Raw genomic sequence first — 23,105 nt, 5'->3', positions numbered from 1 at the left:
AGTGCCCTCCTGGTGCTCACCATCCTTCAATAAAATGTTAGTTTTGTCCCTAACACCTGTAGGAAATCAAAGGAATCTCAGAGCAGAGGGTGTGTCTGTGTTGTGGGCAACAGCAATGGTAGAAAATTTTTCCTGGAGCTGGGTTAGATGTAGATAATTGTGGAGCAAGAAACCCCTTTAGGTCAGAAAGTGGGGTGGGTTTGTGGAGAAAGTGGTTGGCAGTGCTCATCCTGGCGGGGGAGGCAGTGCCACAGGCACCTGGGTTTTTTGGCATCCCAGCAGAGTGGCCTACCAGGAACCCCATCCCTCTGTGGCCCTCTACGAGGCCACAGACATTATGATGGGCCACAGGCTGCAGCAAGCCCTGTGCCCCCTGACTCAGCACAAGGGTTCAGCCACTGCAGACCCAGCTGCGCACTGGCACTAGCTGTGCAGCACCTCAGGACAGGGAGCAGCTGGCACCTCTCTGCTCAGCCTTGACCATGGGCCTGTGGCTCCTGCTCACTCCTACCACAGGTCCATGCCAGTGCTCCTTTCCTTCATTTTGTGTGCTTTCCTCCTGCCCACACAACAAGTTTGGGGACAGGTGAGCTGGGCGCTGTGGTGGGGGGGGATGGCAACACCCCCCCCGGCAGGCATGGGCTGAGTTGATCTGTCTCCAGGGTGCTGTGGCCACCAAGAGCCACTCAGCTGCCATTCAAAACCTGCCATGGCTTTGGATGTGAAGGGGGAATGCTGTTCTGAGGGAGAGGAGAGGCCTGGGGGGGGGGTTCTTTCATCCTGCTGCAGGGTGCTCCTTCAGGAGCCCTGCCAGGGCATGGGGATGCAGAAGAGGAGGTGCTGAGGGCTGTTAGCGCTTGTGCTGCCCAGAGCCCTGCACATGCCTGTGCTGGGGCCACGCTGCAGGGGAAGGATGCTCTGCCCCCAGTCCCCAGCCCCCTTCTGGGATCCGCAGCCTCATACCAAGAGCTGCAGAAAGGCTCACAAGGCACTGGCAGCACCCTTATCCTGCAGCCCTGGATCTGCCATCATGAGAGGGCAACCAGACCATGGGGAGCGTGTCCTGGGCATCAGAGGGCTCTCAGCAAGGCAGCCCACTTTCTGGACAACTGGCAACACCTTCCTGGAGAAGCACACCCATTTGCTGTCTGTCTTGGCACCAGGGGAACTGCTATCCCAGCCAGAAACCTGCCTGCAGGAGCCCCCAGTCCAGTACTGGCCAAACACTGTGCTGGGAAACAAGAGAGAAAAAAGGTTTTAGAAAGGAAGGCAAGAATGGAGACTTTTGCTTGGGTTTTATCTTCGCTTCCAGGCAGGCATCTTTGCCAGGAGGGAGATTATAGCCTTGGATACATGGCTATTGTTCCAGTCCCTGAGTGCTTCAGTGACCGTAAGAGGAAAATCTTTGGGCTCGAAGCTCAAGTGCATCAGGGTGAACTCCCACCTGCTGAGTGTAAAAGACACTGGCTCAGTGGGAGCTGCCCTCATTTTCACTTTGTTTTGTTGCACCCCTTTATTTTTCTCCTGTACCAATGGAAAATGGATGAACTTGCAGCCTTATTGCCCACAGATTGAACAACAACTAAAAAAAAAGCCTTGCATTTGTGCACAGTGGGCTTGCTCAGTGCTGGAGCCTAGTGTGGGCATTCCCCAAATCTTCCTGGGCAGCCCTAGTATGGCTCTTGCTGTGTTGGTGAATCAGTGCAGGTGGAGATGTGAGAAGATGCACCCCTAGGCAAACATCTCTGCTGGGTTGAGGGATTCGTCCCCCCAGCAGGGCAGACCTCAGGCTACCTGGAGTTTTTACAGTACTGCCTGTAATTTTGGACTCCTACATGCAAGGAAAAGAGCCACTGTGGAGTAGTTCAGCACCAGCAGTTTATGAAGCCCAGATGCCCAAGTCCTTCAGTTCATGCAGAATTCAAAGTGCCCAGAGATCCCTGGGGAAAGGCTTTGGGCTTGCTGGGTGGTTGGCCTATACTGGCCTGACCTCTCCAAAAAATATACCTGTTTCCTCAGCTGAGTCCCCACTGTTGGGTCAGTGCTGGTCCTGACCCCAGACCCACAGATCTTGGCTGGGCTGTATGTGGCCCTGGGACTGGGAGAAGGCTGCAGCTACTCTGAGCTGAATGTGGCTCCACACTGCTCCCAGGCAGGACTGGGCTTGGTTTTGGGATTGGGATTGGTTCTTGGGATTGGTTTGGGGACTGGTTCTTGGATTGGTTTTGGGACTGAGAGTGGTGCTGGGGGATTCCTTTTCCCATGGGCCAAAACACATGGCCCTTTGGGCCCTTTGAGCCCATGACCAAGGAGTGAGCTCCTGCCATTACCTCCCTTCAACGTACCGCTTGAGAGCTGCCCATGTTGCAGAGAGGGGCGGTGCTCCTGCTAGGACAGCTTTGCAGGATCCTGCCATCCCAAATGTGTTGCTGCCCACTGTGAGGACTGTGCTGGTCTCTAACTAGCCCTTCTCCCTTCCTACTGTTCTCACTCCAAGTGTGTCTGTAGAGTATCTGAGGCACCCCACTGCCCTCCCCTGCTCCCTCAGGAGCAGACTGGGACCTCTCATCTGGTCTGAGATCAATGCTCTGCTGTAGCGGCTCTTGAGTGTGTCATGAGGTTGCTTCAGCATTGCTCATGGCTAAGCATGGCTGATCTTATGGTGGCTCATCTTATCCCAGCTCATCCTTATCCCAAGATTATTGAGTGCTCCCAGATGCATCTCCCCTGCACTTTCTCTCAGCTGAGAAACTTGCGCATGGGAGCAGAAAAACCCATCGCTTATCCCTCCCTTTGGACCGAGGTCTGTTGCAGTGACTCCAAGCACATCCCCTTCTTCCTGTTATTTCCCAACCACATATGAAGTTGCAGAGCCACTCACCAGTGCTCCCAGATGTGCTGTCATCTCTTTTCTGTTCAGTGAAGATGTTGAGAAGCCCAGCCCTGAGCAGCAAGCAGCCCCCACCCACAGACACTGATTCCCAGGGCCAGCACTCCATTCTCTGTCTGGGAGGGACTCTCAGCGAGTCCCTTTCTTTCCTTCCAGTTTTTCCACTCATCACTTACTCGGCCTGGCCAGCAATCTCCCAGGTGGCCCTGTGTCAGATGCTTTTGTTGGAACAGGTGGATCAGAAAAACTTCTTTCCTTTGTCTGGGAAACCAGCAATCCTGAGATTTTGCGTGAGACTTCTCGTCTTTGTTCCCCTCCTGCTGCTTTGTCTCTAGTGAGTATTTTGGCTGCAAGTCCCTCAGGGTGAGACCAGGCTTTGTTGCACAGCTGGGACAGGGCTGCACCAAGACCTGTTTTTCCTTGGGAAACAATGCCTAGTGCCTCAGCCTGGCAGCTGCTGGTAATATAGAAATATATTTCAAGAGCCTGCAGATGCCCCAGGCATGCTGGTGCCAAGTCCTAATTCAGATTTACCTGGGACCAAGCAGTCAGTGTTGACCCAGATACGGGGTGAGTAAAGGCAGAGTTGGGGCTCTGGATCTGGCCCTCTTTGCCTGTGTCATCTGGCTGTTCCTCTGGGCTTGCTGGTAAGCAAAGGGACCCCTGTAGTGCACGACATCTCACAGAGATGCCTGCTCCTTCTCTGCAGAGGCCCTGTAACAAAGGTGGCACCCTATATACAGGCTGCAAGTATGCAGAATTTGCATTAACTCATGGGGACCTTATTGCTGTCCCACAGCAAGCTCTGGACCTGTATCTGATTCATTATATAGATATTTTACACTGGTCTCTCTCTATTTTACACTGGGGTCTCTGTCCCCAGTGTTATGAAAGCAGGAGAATTGGCCCTTGAAATTTCATCTTGTGCCTCTGTCACTGGGGGCTCTCAAGGCAGGATGGTGCTGGGGGGAGTGTCCCCCTTTCATCTGGCCATCCAACAGGTTTCTCAGCTGCTGCATGTCTTCTGAGCCCAGTGGGCTGGGGGCCATGGTCAGCTCCTTTGGGAACAGTTATAATGATGCTGTGATGTGCAGAGAGCAGGGACAGCATCTTCCTCCATGGACCCCCTTTCCATGCCCCTGTCTAGGGTTAGTAGTGCCTCCAGGCTGCAGCTGGGTGCTGAGTGGAGTACTTGCCTGCCTGGGCACAGCTGCTGGGAAGTACTTGCATGTCCAAGTACTGAGCTCCTGCAGGCACGGCACCAGTGCTGTGATGACAGGGGGGCTCCAGTGGTGCTGGACAGCCTTGATGTCTGCTGGGACATGGGGCCCCAAGACCGCTGCCCTTGCCTTACTGCACAGCACAAGGACATGTAGGAGTGTTGTAGGGTGCCCAGAGGTGGCAGGGCAGCAGGGTGGCAGAGCAGCAGAGAGGCAGGGTGATCAGACTGCACTAGGCTGGCTCCCTGCATGGTCACTTACACATTGAACCTGCTTGCTCAGGCAGGTCCTTTGCTTCATAATCTGGAGCCCTGCAGAGGTGACATCTGTGCCATTGGAGCACTTGCATTGCTGGCATCCAAACCCATGTGTCCTTGATTTTCTCAGTCAAATGAAGCGGAGCTCTCTTCTTCTCATGGCATCAGGAAATCCCCCGCTCCATCCTCCGTTGATGAGAAAACCCTCCCTGTCCCTTCCTTTCTTTTTTCTGCTAAATTCATTCATGCCTGGAGCTAATTTTATACTCCTTGGCACAGACAGCCCATATGGGATACCCACTTCAGTGCAGGTGCTGGGTCCTCTCCGTGGGTATGGCTGGGTTGCAGGCAGAGGCACAGCCCCACTGCCCTTCCCAGTGATAGCCCTGGTGAAGGGGGCAGGATGAGACATGGCCACTCACAGGAGCCTCCCTCTGGGGCCAAAGCAGCCAGTGGCTGCACCTCGCCTGGCTGCTGGGGCACCATGGCTGACCTTGCATGCAGCAGCGCCGTTTTGCACCACATGTAGGTGCAGCATCGCTGAGATGTTTCTCTGGCTACTGCTGGGCTCACATGTCTGTGATTCCTTTTGCATGGCTGGGAGTGCGTCCAGCCCACAAGCATACCCCAGTGTCCAGTGCCTCCCTGTTTGTGCTGGAAGTTGAGTGTCCTGGGATATTAGTCTGTGTTTTGGCTTTGGGCTGTGCTGGGGGCATGCCTGAAGGCACCACCAAGGGTCATGGAGCTGCTGTGTGAGCAGTGGTGCAGTGGAAAGGCGATTCATGCACAGCCATGCTGAAATGCCTCAGCAGTTCTTCACCCTGGAGTTCTCTGGGTGGGAAAGCAGGGCCAGCCCAAGGGACAGAGAAACAAGGCATCAAGAATCAGCAGCAAATGGCCAAGGAGCTCCCTGCCCATTGGGGCATGGTGAACAAAGGGTGGCAAACTTGACTTTGTGCAGAGAAGGCCAAGGGGAGCAACCTTCCTGCAGTGAGAAAGCCCCTGCTCCACACCACATATGGGCAACCTGGGAACAGGATGGCTGACACTGCACATGGCCAAGGTATTAATCCAGCCACGTGCAGACATTTGTAGGAGGATCCCACAGCACTGAGCAGCCACCTGACAGAAAGGCAGGTATGTCCCCATGTCTCTGAAAGCAAAATAAGGACAAAGAGCAAGGGACCATCCCTACCTCCACAGAGCTATTCCAGACCCATCCTTGCTCAATGCTAATCAGAGGAGAGCTTGATTCCTCTTCAAACAGCCTCAGAAGACATCTTCTCACTGCTTATTCAGTCAAAACGATAAATGTGAGTCTTGGCAGCTATTGGGAAAAGGATTAAGAGTGTCTAGAGAAGATATTTTTGCTTCTGTGTTAATCCCTGGTGTAGTTGCACCTGTGACAATTGCAGGTGTGCACCTCAGAAACACTATGTGGGTGAGAGGGATGGCAAGAAGAGTCGGGAACAGTCAGATATTTCCCCGTGGAAAATTGAGAAGAGCCTATAAAGTCATCAGTGATGCAGGAAGGCAGAGAAAATGGTACTCTGCTAAACCTCAGACCCAAGACTCTGCTCTTCTCTGGTATAAGCAGCAGACTTAAAGAAAAGGGGATTATTTTTTTTTTCACATAAATCTGTACATGAATGTCTTGGTGTTTGTTGATACAGTTTTTCTAGAGGTTAAATACTTACAGGGAGGAGTTGGACACACCTGCAAACACTCACCAGTTAAACGCAGAGGAGAAAGCCATGCGCTGCTGTCAGTGGGCACCAGCCTCTCTGTGCCCATATTTAACCATTTACTTCCCCAGCCCCTGCTGCTGGTCACTTCTGGCTGCATGGAGCAGAGCAGGGCTGATAGATGGGCCGATGATCTCCTCCATTCTCACTGTACAAGAGACTTGCAGCCCTGCTTTTGGGGCAGGAGAGAGTCCCCCTGTTTTGACCACAGCAAGCAGCAGGTGGAGGTCTCAGCTTGTGCCCAGCTGCATGCTCCCAGAGAGAAAAACCCAGGAAAGATCACTGTCTCAGAGGGAGGACAATGGTCTCATCCCCGGTGGATTGCCTTCCAGCAGCAGAGCCTCCATGATGTGCAGGGGAGTGGTGGCCAAGGGCACGCAGACCACAGCCCTTGGCAAAGGCAAGGGCCTCTCTAAAAGCCTGATGCCACAGCAACAGTCAGGAAGCGCTTAAGAAACCCAAGTGCTGGTGCAATATGTGCTGTGTGCAGGGCAACTGTGAAAAGTGGCTTGCTTAAGAAAAAAAATTAAGTGAGGCTGCCTGTGAGGAGCTAAAGTGTGACCCTTCTGCATGCAACTCAACTGGGCTGGAAGCCATGTCCTCCTTCAGACTGCTCTCCTTGGTGATATCTCCTTGTTTATTATTTTGTTCACTGTTTTATCCCTCTATGTAAGCAAGCTCAAAATGTCCCTTTCAGAGCCAGGGGCCCAACCTCCCTTGGCTCAGTGCTCCATGTGGAAATGCATTTCATTATTCACTTGTGACCATATTAAAAACTATCTCACTATATGTCTGTACTCCTCATAGCTGTCATAAACTCTTTGTAATGATTAAAAGCAGTAATATATTTATAATGGCTGGTAGGTGAGACTCCTTCTCAGAGCTTTACTGTTGCTCGCCTCCCACCAAACCCGCTGGGGTGTCCCGTGCTGGAGGGCCTCTGGCCTGAGGCAGGTGGGAGCCCCCCACTCCCTGCCCCAGGGCTCAGGGTCCCCAGCCCTGCCAGGCCCTCACTTTCCCAGAGTCTGGCTGTGGCAGGGGTGATGCCGGAGCTGGGGACAGGAGGGGCTGAGTCCCACAGCCTGGGTGGTGCAAGGGGGCCCCAGGATGGCTTAAGGACAACGTCTGGGGCAGCAAGAAACTGGAACTGAGCCCTGAGACAAGGGGTAGTACCCGGGGGAGCAGGCAGGGCGGCGCTGAGCCCCGCAGCAGGGGCGATGCCCAAGACGGGGGACAGGACCGGGCTGAGAGCCTGGGACGGGAGTTGAGGAGTTGATGCCGGGGGCCGAGTCCTGGCTCAGGGGCCGTGCCCAAGGTTGGGGGAGACGGGACCGAGCCCGGGGCAGGGGCAGGAGCAGGGGCATGGACCGGTGCCGGCTCCCGCTGCCCGACGGGGCCCGTGTCCCGCCCGGGTGGGCCGGGGCGGCGGTGACTCAGCCGAGAAAGGCGGGCGAGGAGGAGGAGGAGGAGAAGGAGGAGGAGGAGGAGGGGGAAGGGGACGGGGACGGGGAAGGGGAGGAGGAGCAGGAGCCGCCACAGCCACCGCGGAGCCGCTCACCTGCCCCCGCCGCCGCCGAGGAGCGGCAGCGCCCTCCCGGCCCCGCCATGGCCCGCCGGGTGGCCGCCGTCCTGCTGCTGCTCGCCCTCGGCTGCCTCCTGGGCATCCTCCTGCTCTGCCTCGGCTCCGGGGACGCGCGCGGCCCGCCGGGCTTCAAGGTGAGCGGCGGGGGGTGCGGGTGCGGAGGGGACAGGGACGCGGGGCACCGGTGGCGTCTGGGCTACGGGGGCTGGGGGCCTTGGGGGCCCCGAGTGCCAGGGAGGGCACCCAGCTCTGGGGGCTCCGGGTGGGGGAGAGGCTCCGGGGTGCGGGGGCTCCCCGGCGCCGGCAGAGACTCTCGGAGCCGGCGGTCCCCGAGCCCGGCCAGAGAGCCCGGGGGGCTGCGGGGGCACCGCGGCGCGGCCGCGCCCTGCCGCCTGCCCTCGTTCGCCTCGGAGGAGCCTTCGGAGCGCAGCAGAGCAGCAGAGGAGGGCCCGGGGTGCGATGCCCCCGGCCGGGCTTCTGGGGATGGGCGCCCCGGGCGCTGCTGGGCTGCAGCTGCATTGCCTTAGCTGGCACTGTAGGGCAAGAAAGGCGCTTGCCTATGAAAATGCGCTGGTGTTTGTCGTCTTCTTGTTGTGTGTTTTTTTTTATTTTTTAATTTGACATTCAGGCACCGAAGGAAGTTCCCGAACAATTTCTTGTTGCCAAAGCCCTCTGATTGACTCCTGCTGCGCAAGTATTTTGTTTTAAAAGGGTCTTGTTTATTTCAGTGACAGACAGCTATTCCATGGGAAGCGGGCTCTTGTCCTGGAAAGTGGTTCATCCACAACCCCCTCTTTCTCATCCTGACCAATTTGCTTGGAAACTTTCTGACTGCCAGATGTGTTGCCTTCTCTCCAGATTTGTCAGATGTAATGAACATCAGGTTGAGAAAATGAACTGGCTTAGCCAGGATGATACTCCCTGGTTGTTAGTATAACCACTAATAATTAACTCTTTTCCTATAACACCTTTCTTTGCCACTCATTTCCATGTGCTGTGGCAGTTAGGTGCTGTGCTCATAGTTGGTTTCCAAGCTGATTAAGTCTCTTTGGACACGGGGGAATTACAACTACTGTTGCTGAGACCTGTCTGTTTTTGCAGTGCTTTGGTCAGTCTGGGAAACCTTTTATCCTCCTGCAGTTGATTCCTATCTGGAGCTTTAAGCCAGCTGTGTTCATGCAGCACTGCAGTTTGGGGTTGCACAGAGGTGCCTGAGGCAAACCTGGGGTTTTGCCCCATTCCTGGATGGAGTAAGTGCAGCAGGGTTGGCACCATGGTGCTTTTTCCTGGGGGGATGCTGCTGGGCAGGCATGGAGAGAGGTAGTTTTACACAAAGCTCAGGGCTGTTTTGGGGATGCAAAGATTTGTCTTATTCTAACTCAGCCCAAAACGCACCAACACAGGGTGAAGTGCTTGTTTTGGACTCACTTGGCAGCCCCGGCCAGCCCAGGGCTCTGGCCTGAATGCTGGTGAGCTACAAGATTTGTCCCAACCCTCGTGCTGCTGTTCACCCATCACCAACAGCCATTTCAGCATGGCGGGGCAGCCCCAATCGCTGTCCCTTCTCCCCAGAGGAGACAGCCCTCCAGCTTAATGCTGCTTTGGGGTACATTACATGCCCCTGCTCTCCTCCTGCCCTCCCTGGTCAGGGAGTCAAGGGGCCAGCTCCAGCTGCAGGTGCCATGCAGGGCTGTGGCATGTGCCTGGCTGGCCTCCACTAGAGCCCCTGTGCGGCCAGCCAACCCTGTGGCAATGGGGAGCCTGGAGCAATGTCCCCAGCCCTTAAGAGGCAGCAAACCAGAGATACTCCAGCCCTGCAACTACCCAGTATCTCCCCTGCCTTGGGCTGTGTTTAGGAGCTGGCTGCACCTCTACTTGTGCCAGGGCTTGCGTGGGGTGAAGACGCATGAGTGGGTGGATCCTGTGGAATCCTGCTAGCCTCGGGATCAGCACAAGGATCAGGCCCTGTTTGCTGGTTTGTCCTGCTCAGTTTAGGGTGGTAGCAAGAGTTAAGCCATGATTGTGATCAGTCCTGCTCCTTTGTGGCTGGGGGCGACTGTGGGCCCATCCTCCCCTCCCACGCTGGGCAGGACATCACTGTCCTTGCTGGCTTGGTCCACATTAGCAACAGCTTCTGGGTGACAGCTCAGTTCACTTATGAGCTAAGGCTGACCCACAGCTCTACCTCTTCTCCTTCTAGCTCCTTTGCTTGGAATATAGCCCTAAAAATACCCCAGATTATTTATTCTGCTGCCAGAGGGACCTCAGTCTTCTCCTTCCCTTCTGGGTACACAGCTGAGCTTATGGCACCACGGCCTTACAGCTCTGAGCTGTTTTCTTTCCTTTTGCAAACCTTCCTCTTTTTTTTCCTTCTTTTGGCAAATCTCTTGACTGGCTTTTATAAAGCCTGTCAGGTTTGTTCCCTGTGAGCCATCCTGGGGAGAGCTCGGGTTCCTGTGGCAGGAGACCTGCCATAACCTGCAGCACCCTCAAGGGAGGTGGGCTCCATTGTGGGGCCAAGCTGAGCCCACGCTGTACTGTGGGACAGCCCAGAGAGCCCGTGGGTGGGGAGGGATGGAGACCTTGGGCCATGAAGCATGGCCGTGGGGCCCGACACCAGCTGCAGTGAACTGGGCTGTTCTCAGCACCCCTCCCTGCCTCCCCCAGGGGTGTGGGACCTTTCTGGGCAGCCTTTGGAGCTGTGCCACGCTTGTCCTTTGGGCGAAGCCACACGTTTGATAGGAACCCCAAGCCCTACCCGTGGTTTTGCCCTGTGGCCTTTGAGGACATCAACACTGTGTCCTCTCCGTGGGTACTGAGCTGCCCTGGCTGTGGCTAAGGAGGGCAGAGCCCACAGGCCACACGGGGCCACTGTCCCCATGTGGGGCTGTGCTGGGACTGTCCCCAGTCCTGCAGCATCACTGGAGTCAGGCTGGTGGGTCCTATAGATAGAAAAATTGTCTCTTCCTATGCTGTCAGGAGATGCTGGTGTCGTGGGACTCCCACAGGCTGGAGACAGGGCTGTAGACATGCGTGTGAAGCCTGCCAAGCCCTGTGACTCTGACAGCCAAGCAGGACAGGGCCAGTGAGAGGGGTGATGGAAGCCAGGCACCAGCACTGGTGAATGCCAGGACATCATTGTGTCCCTCCAGTCCTTGTGTTCAGCCAGCTTGTTGGCAGGCGCAGGACACCTTGGCTGAAGAGCTGAGGCAGCACTTACACCGCAAATCACTAATGAGATGGGCTTTTGGTGGTGCTTCTTTCTCCAGAGGCTTGCTGTGTGCAGAGCCCTGTACGTGACCCGCCTGAGGCTCCCAGTGCTGCCATGAGCCTCTCTGTGCCTGCACAGCAGCTCGTGCTGGCTGCACTGGTGACAGCCGTGTCCCCCACAAAGGGGCCAAAGGTGCAAAGGAGCCAAGAGCTCACCCTGGTGCTCATTTCAGGAGAGCACTGGGCTGGGTTTCTGAGCTCCCTGCACCCCCGGCTACCCCCAGGCCCTGCAGGGTGCATGTGGCCCGGGTAGGGGCTGTGACAGGGACAGGGGCTGGTGCTGGCACCAACACAGCCCTGCTGTGGGCGGCAGACCTTGTCCCTAGCTGCCATTCAGATGCTGGAGGAACGTGTGTACCCCGGGTCTGCAGGAGGGGACGTGGCACCTGCTTCATCTCTGGGACCCTCTCAGCCACCTGGGTCTGGCCTCTGCCCCTTCACACACACGTGTGCATGCATGGCCTTCCACTCCTGCTCATTGCCACTCAGCTGCTGGGCCAGGCAGGCAGTGCTGGCCAAGCCACCACTGCCAGGGAGGACGGCCCCTCCCCAAGGACAGGCCGGGATGCAGAGTCCTGTGGAGGCCAGGAACGGGGTCAGGCAGGGCTGGCACATGGCACTTCCCGAGGCAGCCTGGCTCCCGCCACATGCCATGCAGAGGCCATGGTTCCTCTTGTGCAGGGGCAGCCAGGGTGCAGGACATGACAGAGCAACCGTCTGTGCCGGGAGCTCCCTTCAGCAGTCCTGGGCCAAGCTCCTGGGGCCAACCTCTCTCCAGCACTTTGTGTTGACACTCGTTGTTACCTCACCTGGATCCCAATGCTGCTGCCTATGGCACCCATGTCCCCACAGGTCCCTCACCCACAACTCCTTGGGCAGCTGCCCATCTTCACCCCACACCTCACAGCAATGGGTTCTGCCCCACAAGAACGCTGGGGTCCAAGAGGACACTAAGAGGCGCTTAGAGCACATGGCAGAGGGACATGCCTGCCTGGGGCAACTGGTTCTGGTTCTGCAAGATGCCCGGCAGTGTGACCCAAATCTGACACATCCCCCAGGGAAGCTGCTCCAGGCTGTAGCCGGACTGGTGATACACTGAAATGGGAGTTGTGGATTCTAGAAGGAAACGCATGCCCTCAGGCAATGCCACTCCCCAGCTGCTGCCTTGGCAGCCACAGAGGAAACCTGCATACACAACAGGAAGCTTAGTGGAGGTGGTGCGGGCGGGAGTCATCTCTGGGGTTGGGGGGCAGCCCCACTCACCCCACAGAGCTTGGCGCATGCCCCGGGGGGGCGTGGGGTCAGGGCTGCAAGACCCTACTGGGTGTGCTTGGCTTACTGTGGGTCTGAGCAGGCAGCACAGCTGTCCCAGGCACACACACCCACACATGCCTGTACACGTACATGTACACACGTACATGCGAACACGCATTCACACACACCCACCTAAATGCACACACATGCATACAAACCGGCACCCATGTGCACACAGACTCACGCCTGCATGCCTGTGTGCATCCACCCTCTCACATGCACACGTACCCCCACATATGTACATCCATACACAAGCATGCCCACACACGTACATCTACATGCACGTCTGCACCCCCCACACGTGCACCCACCACCACAACTCTCCAGGAGCTGGAAGCAGCCAACCCCACACCAGTGCTTTGTCACGGGACATTTCCCCACATGCCACAGGCATGTGGAGCTTCCCCTGCCCACCCTGAGTACGGCCACGTGTCTGAGCTGGTGTGGCCATGTCTGTCCCTGCTTTGTGGTCAGTGTCGTGTCCCCAGAGCTGCTCCCACTGGGCTGTTCACATCCCTTGTTTGTGGCACCAGGCATCCCCAGCTGCTGTGAGTGCTCAGCACTCATCCTCTCAGCCTCCTGCTTCAGCACTTCTTAGCCCCTGCTGCTCCTCAGCTACCCCCGTTTCCAGCCCATCCCCTTGGCAGGCTGCAGCCTCCCCCTGCACCACCCCAGAGTTGGTGATGCAGGGGCAGCACAAACCCCCAGCTCTGCTCAGCCCTGGGGGCTGAGGGTGAACTGTTGGTGCTTTCCCCTTTGGTGAAGCTCTGTCATCCAGCTAATCATAATATCACTCAGGGGTTGCCTCAGCACACTGGCCCCAATTCCCCCTTCTTCCTGGCCGCAGAGGGGCACTCTCTTGGCTTTTGTCCAAGGGCACGAAGCAAAGCACTGCCTGTTAATGGGAGATGGGCGAGACTGTGGCAACAAGGGGTACACATGTTGAAAATGGTTCCCAGGAGAGCAGGGAGGCACTGTCTGTTGTGGGGCCATCTGTTCACATGGAAATGGGGATTGCTTCTGAGGGGGGAACCTCAGGTGACCTTTCCCATGCCCCAGCACTTTATTCCTGCTTCTTCTGACAAGCTAAAAGTAAGCTACCCAAAACTGAACCCTGCAGCCACCTGACCTGGAGCCCACTCTGCAGCTGGTTGAGGACAAGGACAGGCAGCGATGGGGCAGTGGCTCAGAGCCAGATGATGGCCCCACAGGCCCAGCTGGTTGTCTGTCCCCATGGGACCCAACCAGGCAGGACCGGGGCGGCTCGAGGGCATTGGGACTGGGAGAAGAGCAGCCTGCCCCTGCCCTGGGGTCCATGTGGGTACTTGGCAGGGATTTATGGGGTGCAGGTAAAGCCACTGTTTAGGCCAGGTTTAAGTCTTAGGTCGTTTCACTCCGGAGAGGTGGTCAGCTGGGGCAGCACTGAAACATCTTGTGTTCAGCCCCAAGCTAGCAGCCTCCTCTCCAGCAGAAAAGCAGCTCTGGCCACAGCATGAAGAGGCCCAGGCAGGCAGCCCCGTGCCCATGGACAGCTGAGTGAGGCAAAGGGGTCTGGGGCCTGGGGCCTGCCAGCGGCATGGCACAGGGCAGCTTCTCCCCAGGAGCTGGGTAACTGTGTTTGGCAGGAGGGAGCAGGGGTTATTTATAGCCGCAGAATGGGCAAGCCTTACAAGGGCAGGGAGGGATGAGGTGGCTGGCTGCCCTTCTTTGGAGCGCTGCGTTCCCAGGCGGCCGCCCTCAGGTGTCCTCCCTGCTGGCCTGAGGGGCCACAGCTCAACGCAGCTGCCTGCCGCGAGGAGCAGTGCCGTGGGGGTGGGAGCAGGGGGCAGCACCTCCCGGCCCGTGCTCAATGAGGCGAGGGGGTCCCTATGCCCAAAGAGCAAGTCCCCTTGGTGTGCTGAGCAGCATCCCAGGGCAGCGGTGTCCCTCTGGCTGGGCAGGGTGCCCCACTCCCAGTAACATCCGAGGCCAGGCAAGATCCTGGTATGGACAGGCAAGACCTCACTCACACAGTGCTCACCCCAAGAGAGGATGCTCCTCCACTGCCCGGAGGAGCTGGCTGAGGATGGTGGGACTCAGCTGCAGTAACTTCCCTGGAGGCGGCCAGGGGCAGCCAGAGGGGCTCCCACCCTCTGGGTCTGATTCCTGCCTCTCCGCCTGCAGTATGGCATCGTGCTGGACGCCGGGTCCTCCCATACCGCTATGTTCATCTACAAGTGGCCTGCGGACAAGGAGAATGACACTGGGGTGGTCAGCGAGCACAGCATGTGTGACGTGGAGGGTAAGGGCTGTCCCAGCCCCCTGGGTGGCACATCCCCTCGCTGGCAAGTGACCATGGCTGTCCACATGGCCTGACTGCCCTCCCTGTGCTTTCACCAGGGGCAGTGAGGTGTTAAAAGGGGTCTGACTCCGTTCCCAACCCCCCCCCCCCCATTCCCCCAAGGGAAATGTGCTGTAAGGGTGGTGGCAGTTTGTATTTTCCTGCCATGCATCAAACCTCCAGAACACAATTCAGGCTCACTGCCTAGCCCAGCAAGGAGCAAGGGGTGGTTTTCCGCTATCCATTTATCCAACCTTTTCCAAACTGCCACCGAGTGAGGGATGCAGCATGGGCAGAGGAAATGTGGCTAAGCTCTGGCTACTTGGACAGCCACGTGAACAGCTACAGCAACCCTCAGCTCTACTGAACATCCTGGGAGGGGCAAAGCTGCTCACTGAACATCCTCCCACCACCCACACGGCTGCAGGGCAATGCAGTTTCCCTCTTCACAGGTCCTGGCATCTCCAGCTACAGCTCCGACCCTCCAGCTGCTGGAAAAAGCTTAGAGCACTGCCTGAACCAGGCTCTGAGAGATGTGCCCAAGGAGAAGCATGCGGTGACTCCGCTCTACCTGGGCGCTACGGCTGGCATGCGCCTGCTCAAGTGAGTGTTGGCTCTGGCTGTGCCAGCTGCCTGGCCTCAAATGTTACTGGGGAGGCCTTGCCTCACCACCCCTCCATCCCACCACCCATGGTGGGGGTGGAAAATGTGAAGGATGGCTGTGAGGTCACCCCTTTGCCAGGCAAAGCTGCCCCCTGCCTCCAGATTCCCCAAGGCAGTGGCTCCGTGTGCCTTGCAGAGCTGCTGGGGAATGCCATGCTGCAGGAGATGCTCTTCAGGACACAGGCAGCACGTCCCTCTGTACTCCCCATGTGGGACGAAAAGGGGCAGTGGAGGTCTGGAGGGGCAGCTCCAGGATAACCCACCCCTTCTTTTTGGCTAGCTAGGAGCAAAGCCCCCTTGCACGTACTGCCAGCCCAATTGGACACAATGAGGATATTATCCCCCAAATCCACATGAGCACACAGTCCTGCCCCATTTGCCTGGCCACCAGAAAGAGAGAGCACACCTCCACCTCTGCCTCCTGGCTCCTTCCCTAGCAGAGACAAGGAAATTAGCTGGGTTTTGGGGGGATGTCCCAGCAGGTACATGGGTAAGAGTTCCCCACCTGCCTGCAGTCAGCTCCCACACACTGGCAGAGCCGGAGAGCTACACAGCTCTAACTCTGCCCCTTGCACTGCTGCATGTTTCCATCTTGCCTACAGCATTGCAAACCTCCAGGCCTCGAACGCCGTCCTCAGCACAGTGACAGCCATGCTGAAGTCATACCCCTTCGATTTCCGGGGAGCAAAGATCCTGTCAGGGGAAGAGGAGGGGGTGTTCGGCTGGGTCACAGCAAACTACCTCCTGGAGAACTTCATCAAGGTGGGCAGAGGAGCATGGTGCCCAGCAGGGCTGGCTGCAGTGGCCAGACTGGCCTGCAGCTAACTGCTTCCTGCACCTGCTACTGTCTCTTTGCCCAGCGCGGGTGGCTCGGGGAATGGATCCAGCCCAAGAAGAAGACCCTGGGGGCCATGGACTTCGGGGGTGCTTCCACACAGATCACCTTTGAAACCAGGGACACCATTGAAGACCCCAGAAATGAGGTGATGCTGAAGCTGTATGGCCAGCCATACAAAGTGTACACCCACAGCTTCCTCTGCTATGGAAGGGACCAGGTCCTCAAGAGGCTGCTCTCAAAGCTCCTCCAGGTACTGGCACGTGCTCACCCAGGGATGCTGGCTATCATCACCCCAGCATTTATACAGGGTGGGAGGTGCTGCACCCCAGATACTTCAAAGCACTGCTTTGGACCTGTGATTACCTCCTGGGTTCAGCTTTGGGTGCCGGGGCAAGAAGGGGATGATTTGCAGAGAACCTGGGGTTGCTGGGACTCATGCTTTCTCTGTGGGCTTCTCCCAGCCCTGCTTTCCAGGACAGCCCTGGGGGGTCAGCTGCACACATTTTCCAGCCAGCTCTTGGCTTTTGCCCCCTAAGCCTCTCCCATGGTCCCAGGGCTTCCTCCCACCCTCTCCATAAGGTGCTGCATTCAGCCTGTGCCAAATATCCTGAGTCATCTCGAGACGACGGTGGCAACTGCTGTGTCCTGCAGTCTTTTGCATCCCAGGCTTGTCGGCATCTCCCTGGTGGGAACCAGAGCCAGACAAGCGATGCCAGGGCTGCTGCGGCACAGGGGAGCCAGGGTGATGGCAAAGCTTACAGGGGCCCATGTGTTGCTCCTCCGGCAGGCTGAGAGCTACCAAGCAACTGTCCCCAATCCCTGCTGGCCCACAGGCTACCGCAAGAGCCTGTCATTGAGCAGCATCTACGATAGCCCCTGCACAGAGAAGGAGAGGCCCAGCCTTCCCCTCAACACCGTCATCACCATGGCTGGCACTGGGAATGGGAGCCTCTGTGCTCTGCACGTCAGCAAGCTCTTCAACTTCACCACCTGCTCCTTCTCCCGCTGCTCCTTCGATGGCATTTTCCAGCCTGAGGTTTCAGGAAACTTCATCGTAAGTCCCAGCATGGAGCAGGGTGGTGGTCTGGCTGTAGGATCTGCAGCAGTCCCCTGGCTCCCAAGTGTCATGTGTCAGCAAAGTCAAACCCCATCTCTGCAAGGGCGGTTGCTTGCACCCACCACAGGTTACACCAGCTCTCTGTGGTGAAAGGGTTTGCTCCCAGCCTGTCCTACAGGTGTTTCCATTCCTCAGGCCTTCTCTGCCTTCTTCTACACGGTGGACTTCATCCAGACAGTGATGGAGAGACCTGTGCACTTGCCCAAAGACCTGAAGGATGCTGCTGAGACCATCTGTGCCACCAGCTGGAGCGAGGTGGGCTCCCCTGGCACAGTGGGAAGGAGAGGGGTGCTTCATGTGGGGCATCTCCTGGGCTCTGAGAGCATCTCTTGGAGGGGGCTGGGTGTCCTGGCACCTTCCCATAGCATGTAGTAGGGAAAGGGTTGGTGATGGCTCCCACATGGGACCAGGAGAGGTTCAGGTGGGTATGAGAAGTGCCTTGGCCAGCCAGATGCTACTTAGAGCTTCGGGCTGCAGAAACAAACCCTGGAACATACTGGTCTGACCCCCTTTCTCTCTCTTCATGCATCCCATCCAGCTGCTCCAGAAGGCTCCTAAACTGGAGAAGAGGCTGTCAGATTACTGTGCTACCAGCATGTTCGTTTATTTGCTCACCACCAGAGGGTACAACTTCAACAACCATTCCTTCCCAAATATTGCCTTCCAGAAGAAGGTGGGTAACACTAGAGCACATATCCATCCCATAGTATTCATTTGACACTAGGCCAGAAAGCACTACAAAAGCGATCATCCCAAACCAAGAAAGAGCCAAGCAATGCATGAAGAAAGATCTTGGGGAAAAGGGGCAGGATGGGACTCAGTTTTGGGGTTTATATTTTGGGATATCGAGAAAAAAAATGATCTGAGTTGACTGTAGGGTGGTCATGGAGTCAGGAATTTCAAGATCCTCCAGCTCGTCCTTGGCCCTCAAAACACTACTGATCTCAACCAACTATTTGGTCAAGCTCGTTGGGAAATTACCTCAGGGTAGGATCCCACTTTTGCCAAGTCCTTTCACCTACATGAGCCGTGGGATGGGCAGCAAAGTCAGGACTGACCCTAGCAGATGAGATCCTGCTCCCATCAAATCAGTTCAGCTAAGCCACCAGGTCACTGCTTTGTCCCTGGGCTAGCTGGACCCACAGGCAAGCAAGGACTCAGGGTGCTGTGGACTCCTCCAGACTTCTCTTCTTGATTGAGCTGACAGTGAAATGGTCCCTGGAAGGCCCCTTGCAGTCCACGGGGCTGGACTGACCAGGGTGGTGACCATGCCAAGCTGTTTCCACAGGCAGGAGAAACCTCCATCGGCTGGGCCCTTGGCTACATGCTGAACCTCACCAACATGATCCCAGCAGAGAAACCTGCTTCCCACAAAAGCATGCTGTACAACTACTGGGTCATCCTCATCCTGCTTTTTGTGGTCACCACCCTGACAGCTCTGGTGACTGCTGTCTACCTGCTCCGCCGCAGCAAGTCCAGCGCAATCTAACTGCAGGGACAGGACAGGCCTTGTCTGCAGGAGCCAGCACCATCCTTTCTGCCGAAGTCTGACTACTCGGGTTGCAGCAAGTGCTTGGAGATACTGTCCTCTGACACCCAATGCTGTCTGCCCTGGAGGGAAAGCTGCCCCTTTTTGCCTTCCCCTTGCTTTCAAGCAGCAGAAAAGGTAGGGATGGACAAAAGAGGACTGCTGACCCTGCAGTGCAGCAGGAGAATGTCTTAAGGGTTTCCCAGTACTACTCAGGGATGGATGCTAGAGCAGTCTCGAGGTTAGGACATTTGTATCTGGGGCATCTTTCTACCACCAGACCTGGGCTGGACTGGGCCAGTGAGTCCAGACAACTGCAGGACTTTATTCCCATGTGCACGCGGAAGGTGGGGAATATCACTCTAGTCCGTATAGCTGACCTCACTATCCTGTCCCTGGAGAATCAGCCCAGCCATTCAGGGGAGCTCCAGGCATCAGCCAGGACCTACACTGTCTTTCTGGCTGATGCACAAGCTCCAGTGACCTTCCCGAATGCCAGATCTTGACCTGGACTTCCACCTGCCTTGAAAGGGCCCCTTCCACTACCCAAAGGGGCTTTGGGTAGGGGCTAAGCAACAACCAGAGCAAGCAGCTTCCCAGGCCTCTTCTTCAGCAACCATATGCAGTGCCTTTCTCATTCCTGTGGTTCCTAGGCCAGTCTCACCTCTGCCACAGCCAGTGCCTCCTCTGGCTCCTGGGTGCATGGCTGTGTCAGTGCACAGGTGATGGACTTGCTGTATGAGCAAGGCTTTCTGCTGCTTTAGGATTTGAATCCTGCATCACCCCAAGCCAGACAGCTGGGAGGATGTGCCTTCATGTCTGAATGAGTAAAAACAGGGACGTGGAAATGTGCAGAAAGGTTTGTGTTTTTTTTGTTGTTCTTGTTGATTTTTTGTTTATATAATCAGAAATAAATCTTTGTAACCATTCCTATGGCTTTGTCACCATCATAGCAACAGGCTGACAAATCCTGGCTGTCCCACAGGCGTAGTGCTGCTGGTGTGCTCTGCTTGGACACAACCGCATGTAGAGCTCTGCCTGAAAGACTTGGTCTCTTGCAACCTGCCCAGTGCTCAGACACAGCCATGGTTTTATATGCTTTACCAGTCTGTAGAATTCCCCCTGACAAGACAAAGTGGGCTTGAAATCCCACTCCAGGCTTAGGCCCAACTGGAAGTGGAAGCCAACCACAGCTGAGAAGTTCAGGCTTCCTGAGCACCAAGAACTCAGTCACCCCAAAGGTGCAAGTAGGCAGTGCTCGGCATAGCTCCGTTCCATGCAGTCACTTCTGCACTCACAGATGCCCTGTGCACACAGGAAAGGCTTTGTTGTCCAGCCAGGGCAGAACAGCAGTCAGGAATTTGTCAATGCAGGTTGCCCTGAGCTGCCAGGCTCACAGAACCACTGCAGCGCCCACCCAGCAGTGGGACAGCTGTGCAGGGCCCATCCTGACTCATAGATCCCATCTGGTAACAGCCTGCTGCCCCCACCACGTTTCTCCGTGCACCCCCAAGAGAAGAGCAGCTTCTCACTGCCCTCCTTGCTCTTGCAGACAGTACCAGCTCTCCTTGGGTTTGCTCACTTGCTGATGTCCTTCCCTACCACCGCACTGCACTGAACTTTTCTCTAAGCCACTTTGACTTTAGCTGTTCTGATGGTTGCTCCCCATCTCTGTGTAGGGACAAATGGAGTTCTAGTTTTAGGAGATGTTCTTAGCCCACACAAGCAGTTTCAATGCGCAGCCTGTTGTTCTTCCAGAACAGGAGCTCCCTCCGGCGGCCAGATACAGGTACTCCAAGGTCTCAAACACAAGGAAGCATTTCTGTTCTTCTCTTTGAAGCTGAACAGCTGCTGTTCTGCTTTAAGAAATTAGCTTGATTCAAAAACCATCTAAGAAATTCAGCTGCAACTGAATCAGAGCCGGACATCCACTAAAAGCAGCCAGGTTGACCTAGTCATGACTTGGGGTTTGCAGGTAGGAAAAAAATCAAAATGATTCTTGATCTTCCCATATGCCTCTCTGGACATTTGGGATTCAAGACAGTACCCTTCCATCCCTGTGGGTGACAGATCCGGACGCAGAGTCCGAGCTGGCCACGTGCCATGACTTGACAGCAAGCGAGGCAGGCGATGCACAGACTGGGCTTTGGGCATGCACGCACCCTTGCTCCCTTTGTGAGGGCAAAGATGGTGCCCAAAGAGGCTGTGCAGCTGCAGGGCTTAACCAGCCCCATCTGGGAACTCAAGAAAAGCCTTGCTGTTATGACAGCAAAGAGACTGTGACTGACTATGCTCAAGAAACAGAATGCTTGTGGCAACAGCTCTGCTCCCTCACAGATTAGCCTAGACACGTCCGTGTTTGGAGACATTTCACAGCCCAGTGCTTTTAGATTTTAAGTCCTATAGTCTCAGGGAGACCACATTACAGAATCACAGAATCGTCTAGGTTGGAAGAGACCTCCAAGATCACCCAGTCCAACCTCTGACCTAACACTAACCAGTCCTCCACTAAACCAGATCACTAAGCTCTACATCTAAATGTCTTTTAAAGACCTCCAGGGATGGTGACTCAACCACTTCCCTGGGCAGCCCATTCCAATACCTAACAAGCCTTTTTCAGTAAAGAAGTTTTTCCTAATATCCAACCTAAACCTCCCCTGGCGCAACTTTAGCCCATTCCCCCTTGTCCTGTCACCAGGCACATGGGAGAACAGACCAACCCCCACCTCGCTACAGCCTCCTTTAATGTACCCATAGAGAGCAATGAGGTCTCCCCTGAGCCTCCTCTTCTCCAGGCTGAACAATCCCAGCTCCCTCAGCTGCTCCTCGTAAGCCTTGTTCTCCAGACCCCTCACCAGCTTTGTCGCCCCTTCTCTGGACACGCTTGAGCACCTCCATGTCCTTCTTGTAGCGAGGGGCCCAAAACTGAACACAGTACTCGAGGTGCGGCCTCACCAGAGCCGAGTACAGGGGGACAATCACCTCCCTAGCCCTGCTGGCCACACTGCTTCTTATACAAGCCAGGATGCTGTTGGCCTTCTTGGCCACCTGAGCACACTGCCGGCTCATATTCAGCCGACTATCAACCAGTACTCCCAGGTCCTTCTCTGCCAGGCAGCTTTCCAACCACTCATCTCCCAGCCTGTAGCGCTGCTTGGGGTTGTTATGCCCCAGGTGGAGGACAGCACTTGGCTTTGTTGAACTTCATACAGTTGGCCTCAGCCCATCAGTCCAGCCTATCCGGATCATCCTGCAGAGCCCTCGAGCAGATCGACACACGCACCTAACTTGGTGTCACCTGCAAACTTACTGAGGGTGCACTCGATCCCCTCATCCAGATCATCGATAAAGATATTAAAGAGGACTGGCCCCAGTACTGAACCTCAGGGGACTCCACTAGTGACCGGCCTCCAACTGGATTTAAATCCATTCACCACGACTCTTTGGGCCCAGCTACCCAGCCAGTTTTTAACCCAACGAAGCGTATGCCAGTCCAAGCCATAAGCAGCCAGTTTCTTGAGGAGAATGCTGTGGGAAACGATGTCAAAAGCCTAACTGAAATCAAGGTAGACCACTTCCACAGCCTTTCCCTCATCCACTAAGCATGTCACTTTGTCATAGAAGGAGATCAGGTTCGTCAAGCAGGACTTGCCTTTCATCAACCCATGCTGACTGGGCCTGATCACCTAGTTGCCCTGTAAGTGCCATGTGATGACACTCAAGATAATCTGCTCCATGAGCTTCCCTGGCACTGACATCAAACTAACAGGCCTATAGTTTCCCAGGTCTACCCTCCAGCCCTTCTAGTAGATGGGCGTCACATTTGCTAGCCACCAGTCGACTGGGACCTCCCCTGATAGCTAGGACTGCCGATAAATGATGGAAAGTGGCTTGGCCTGCTCTTCTGCCAGTTCTCTCAGTACCCTCAGGTGGATCCCATCCAGCCCCATTGACTTGCGTACGTCTAAGTGCTGTAGCAGGTCACCAAATGTTTCCTCGCGGATTATGGAGGGCCACATTCTGCTCCCCATCCCCTTCTACCAGCTCAGGGTACTGGGTATCCAGAGAACAACTGGTCTTGCTGCTAAAGACTGAGACAAAGAAGGCATTAAGCACCTCAGCCTTTTCCTCATCTCTTGTCACCAAGTTTCCCCCCGCATCCAGTAAAGGATGGAGATTCTCCTTAGTCCTCCTTTTCGTGTTTATGTACTTATAAAAACATTTTCTGTTATCTTTAACAGCAGTAGCCAGATTGAGCTCCAGGTGAGCTTTGGCATTTCTAATTTTGTCCCTGCACAGCCTTACAACGTCCATATAGTCTTCCTGAGTGGCTCGCCCTCTTTTCCAAAGGTCAAAAACCC

General features: G+C 55.8%; 1 protein-coding gene across 1 annotated transcript; it reads left to right on the top strand.

Annotated features, from left to right (window-relative positions):
• Positions 1 to 7,609: 7,609 nt before the first annotated feature.
• On the top strand, positions 7,610 to 23,097 carry ENTPD2 (ectonucleoside triphosphate diphosphohydrolase 2). Its single transcript, XM_050714495.1, has 9 exons — positions 7,610 to 7,828; positions 14,442 to 14,559; positions 15,051 to 15,201; positions 15,864 to 16,023; positions 16,122 to 16,349; positions 16,887 to 17,153; positions 17,352 to 17,471; positions 17,755 to 17,889; positions 18,505 to 23,097. Exons 1-9 carry the CDS (start codon positions 7,718 to 7,720, stop codon positions 18,703 to 18,705), a joined length of 1,491 nt encoding a protein of 496 aa, XP_050570452.1. The 5' UTR covers positions 7,610 to 7,717; the 3' UTR covers positions 18,706 to 23,097.
• Positions 23,098 to 23,105: the final 8 nt, after the last annotated feature.

This window comes from Cygnus atratus, chromosome 19, assembly GCF_013377495.2.
Source record: "Cygnus atratus isolate AKBS03 ecotype Queensland, Australia chromosome 19, CAtr_DNAZoo_HiC_assembly, whole genome shotgun sequence".
NCBI lineage: Eukaryota > Metazoa > Chordata > Aves > Anseriformes > Anatidae > Cygnus > Cygnus atratus.
This window is presented reverse-complemented; position numbering and strand designations above follow the sequence as displayed.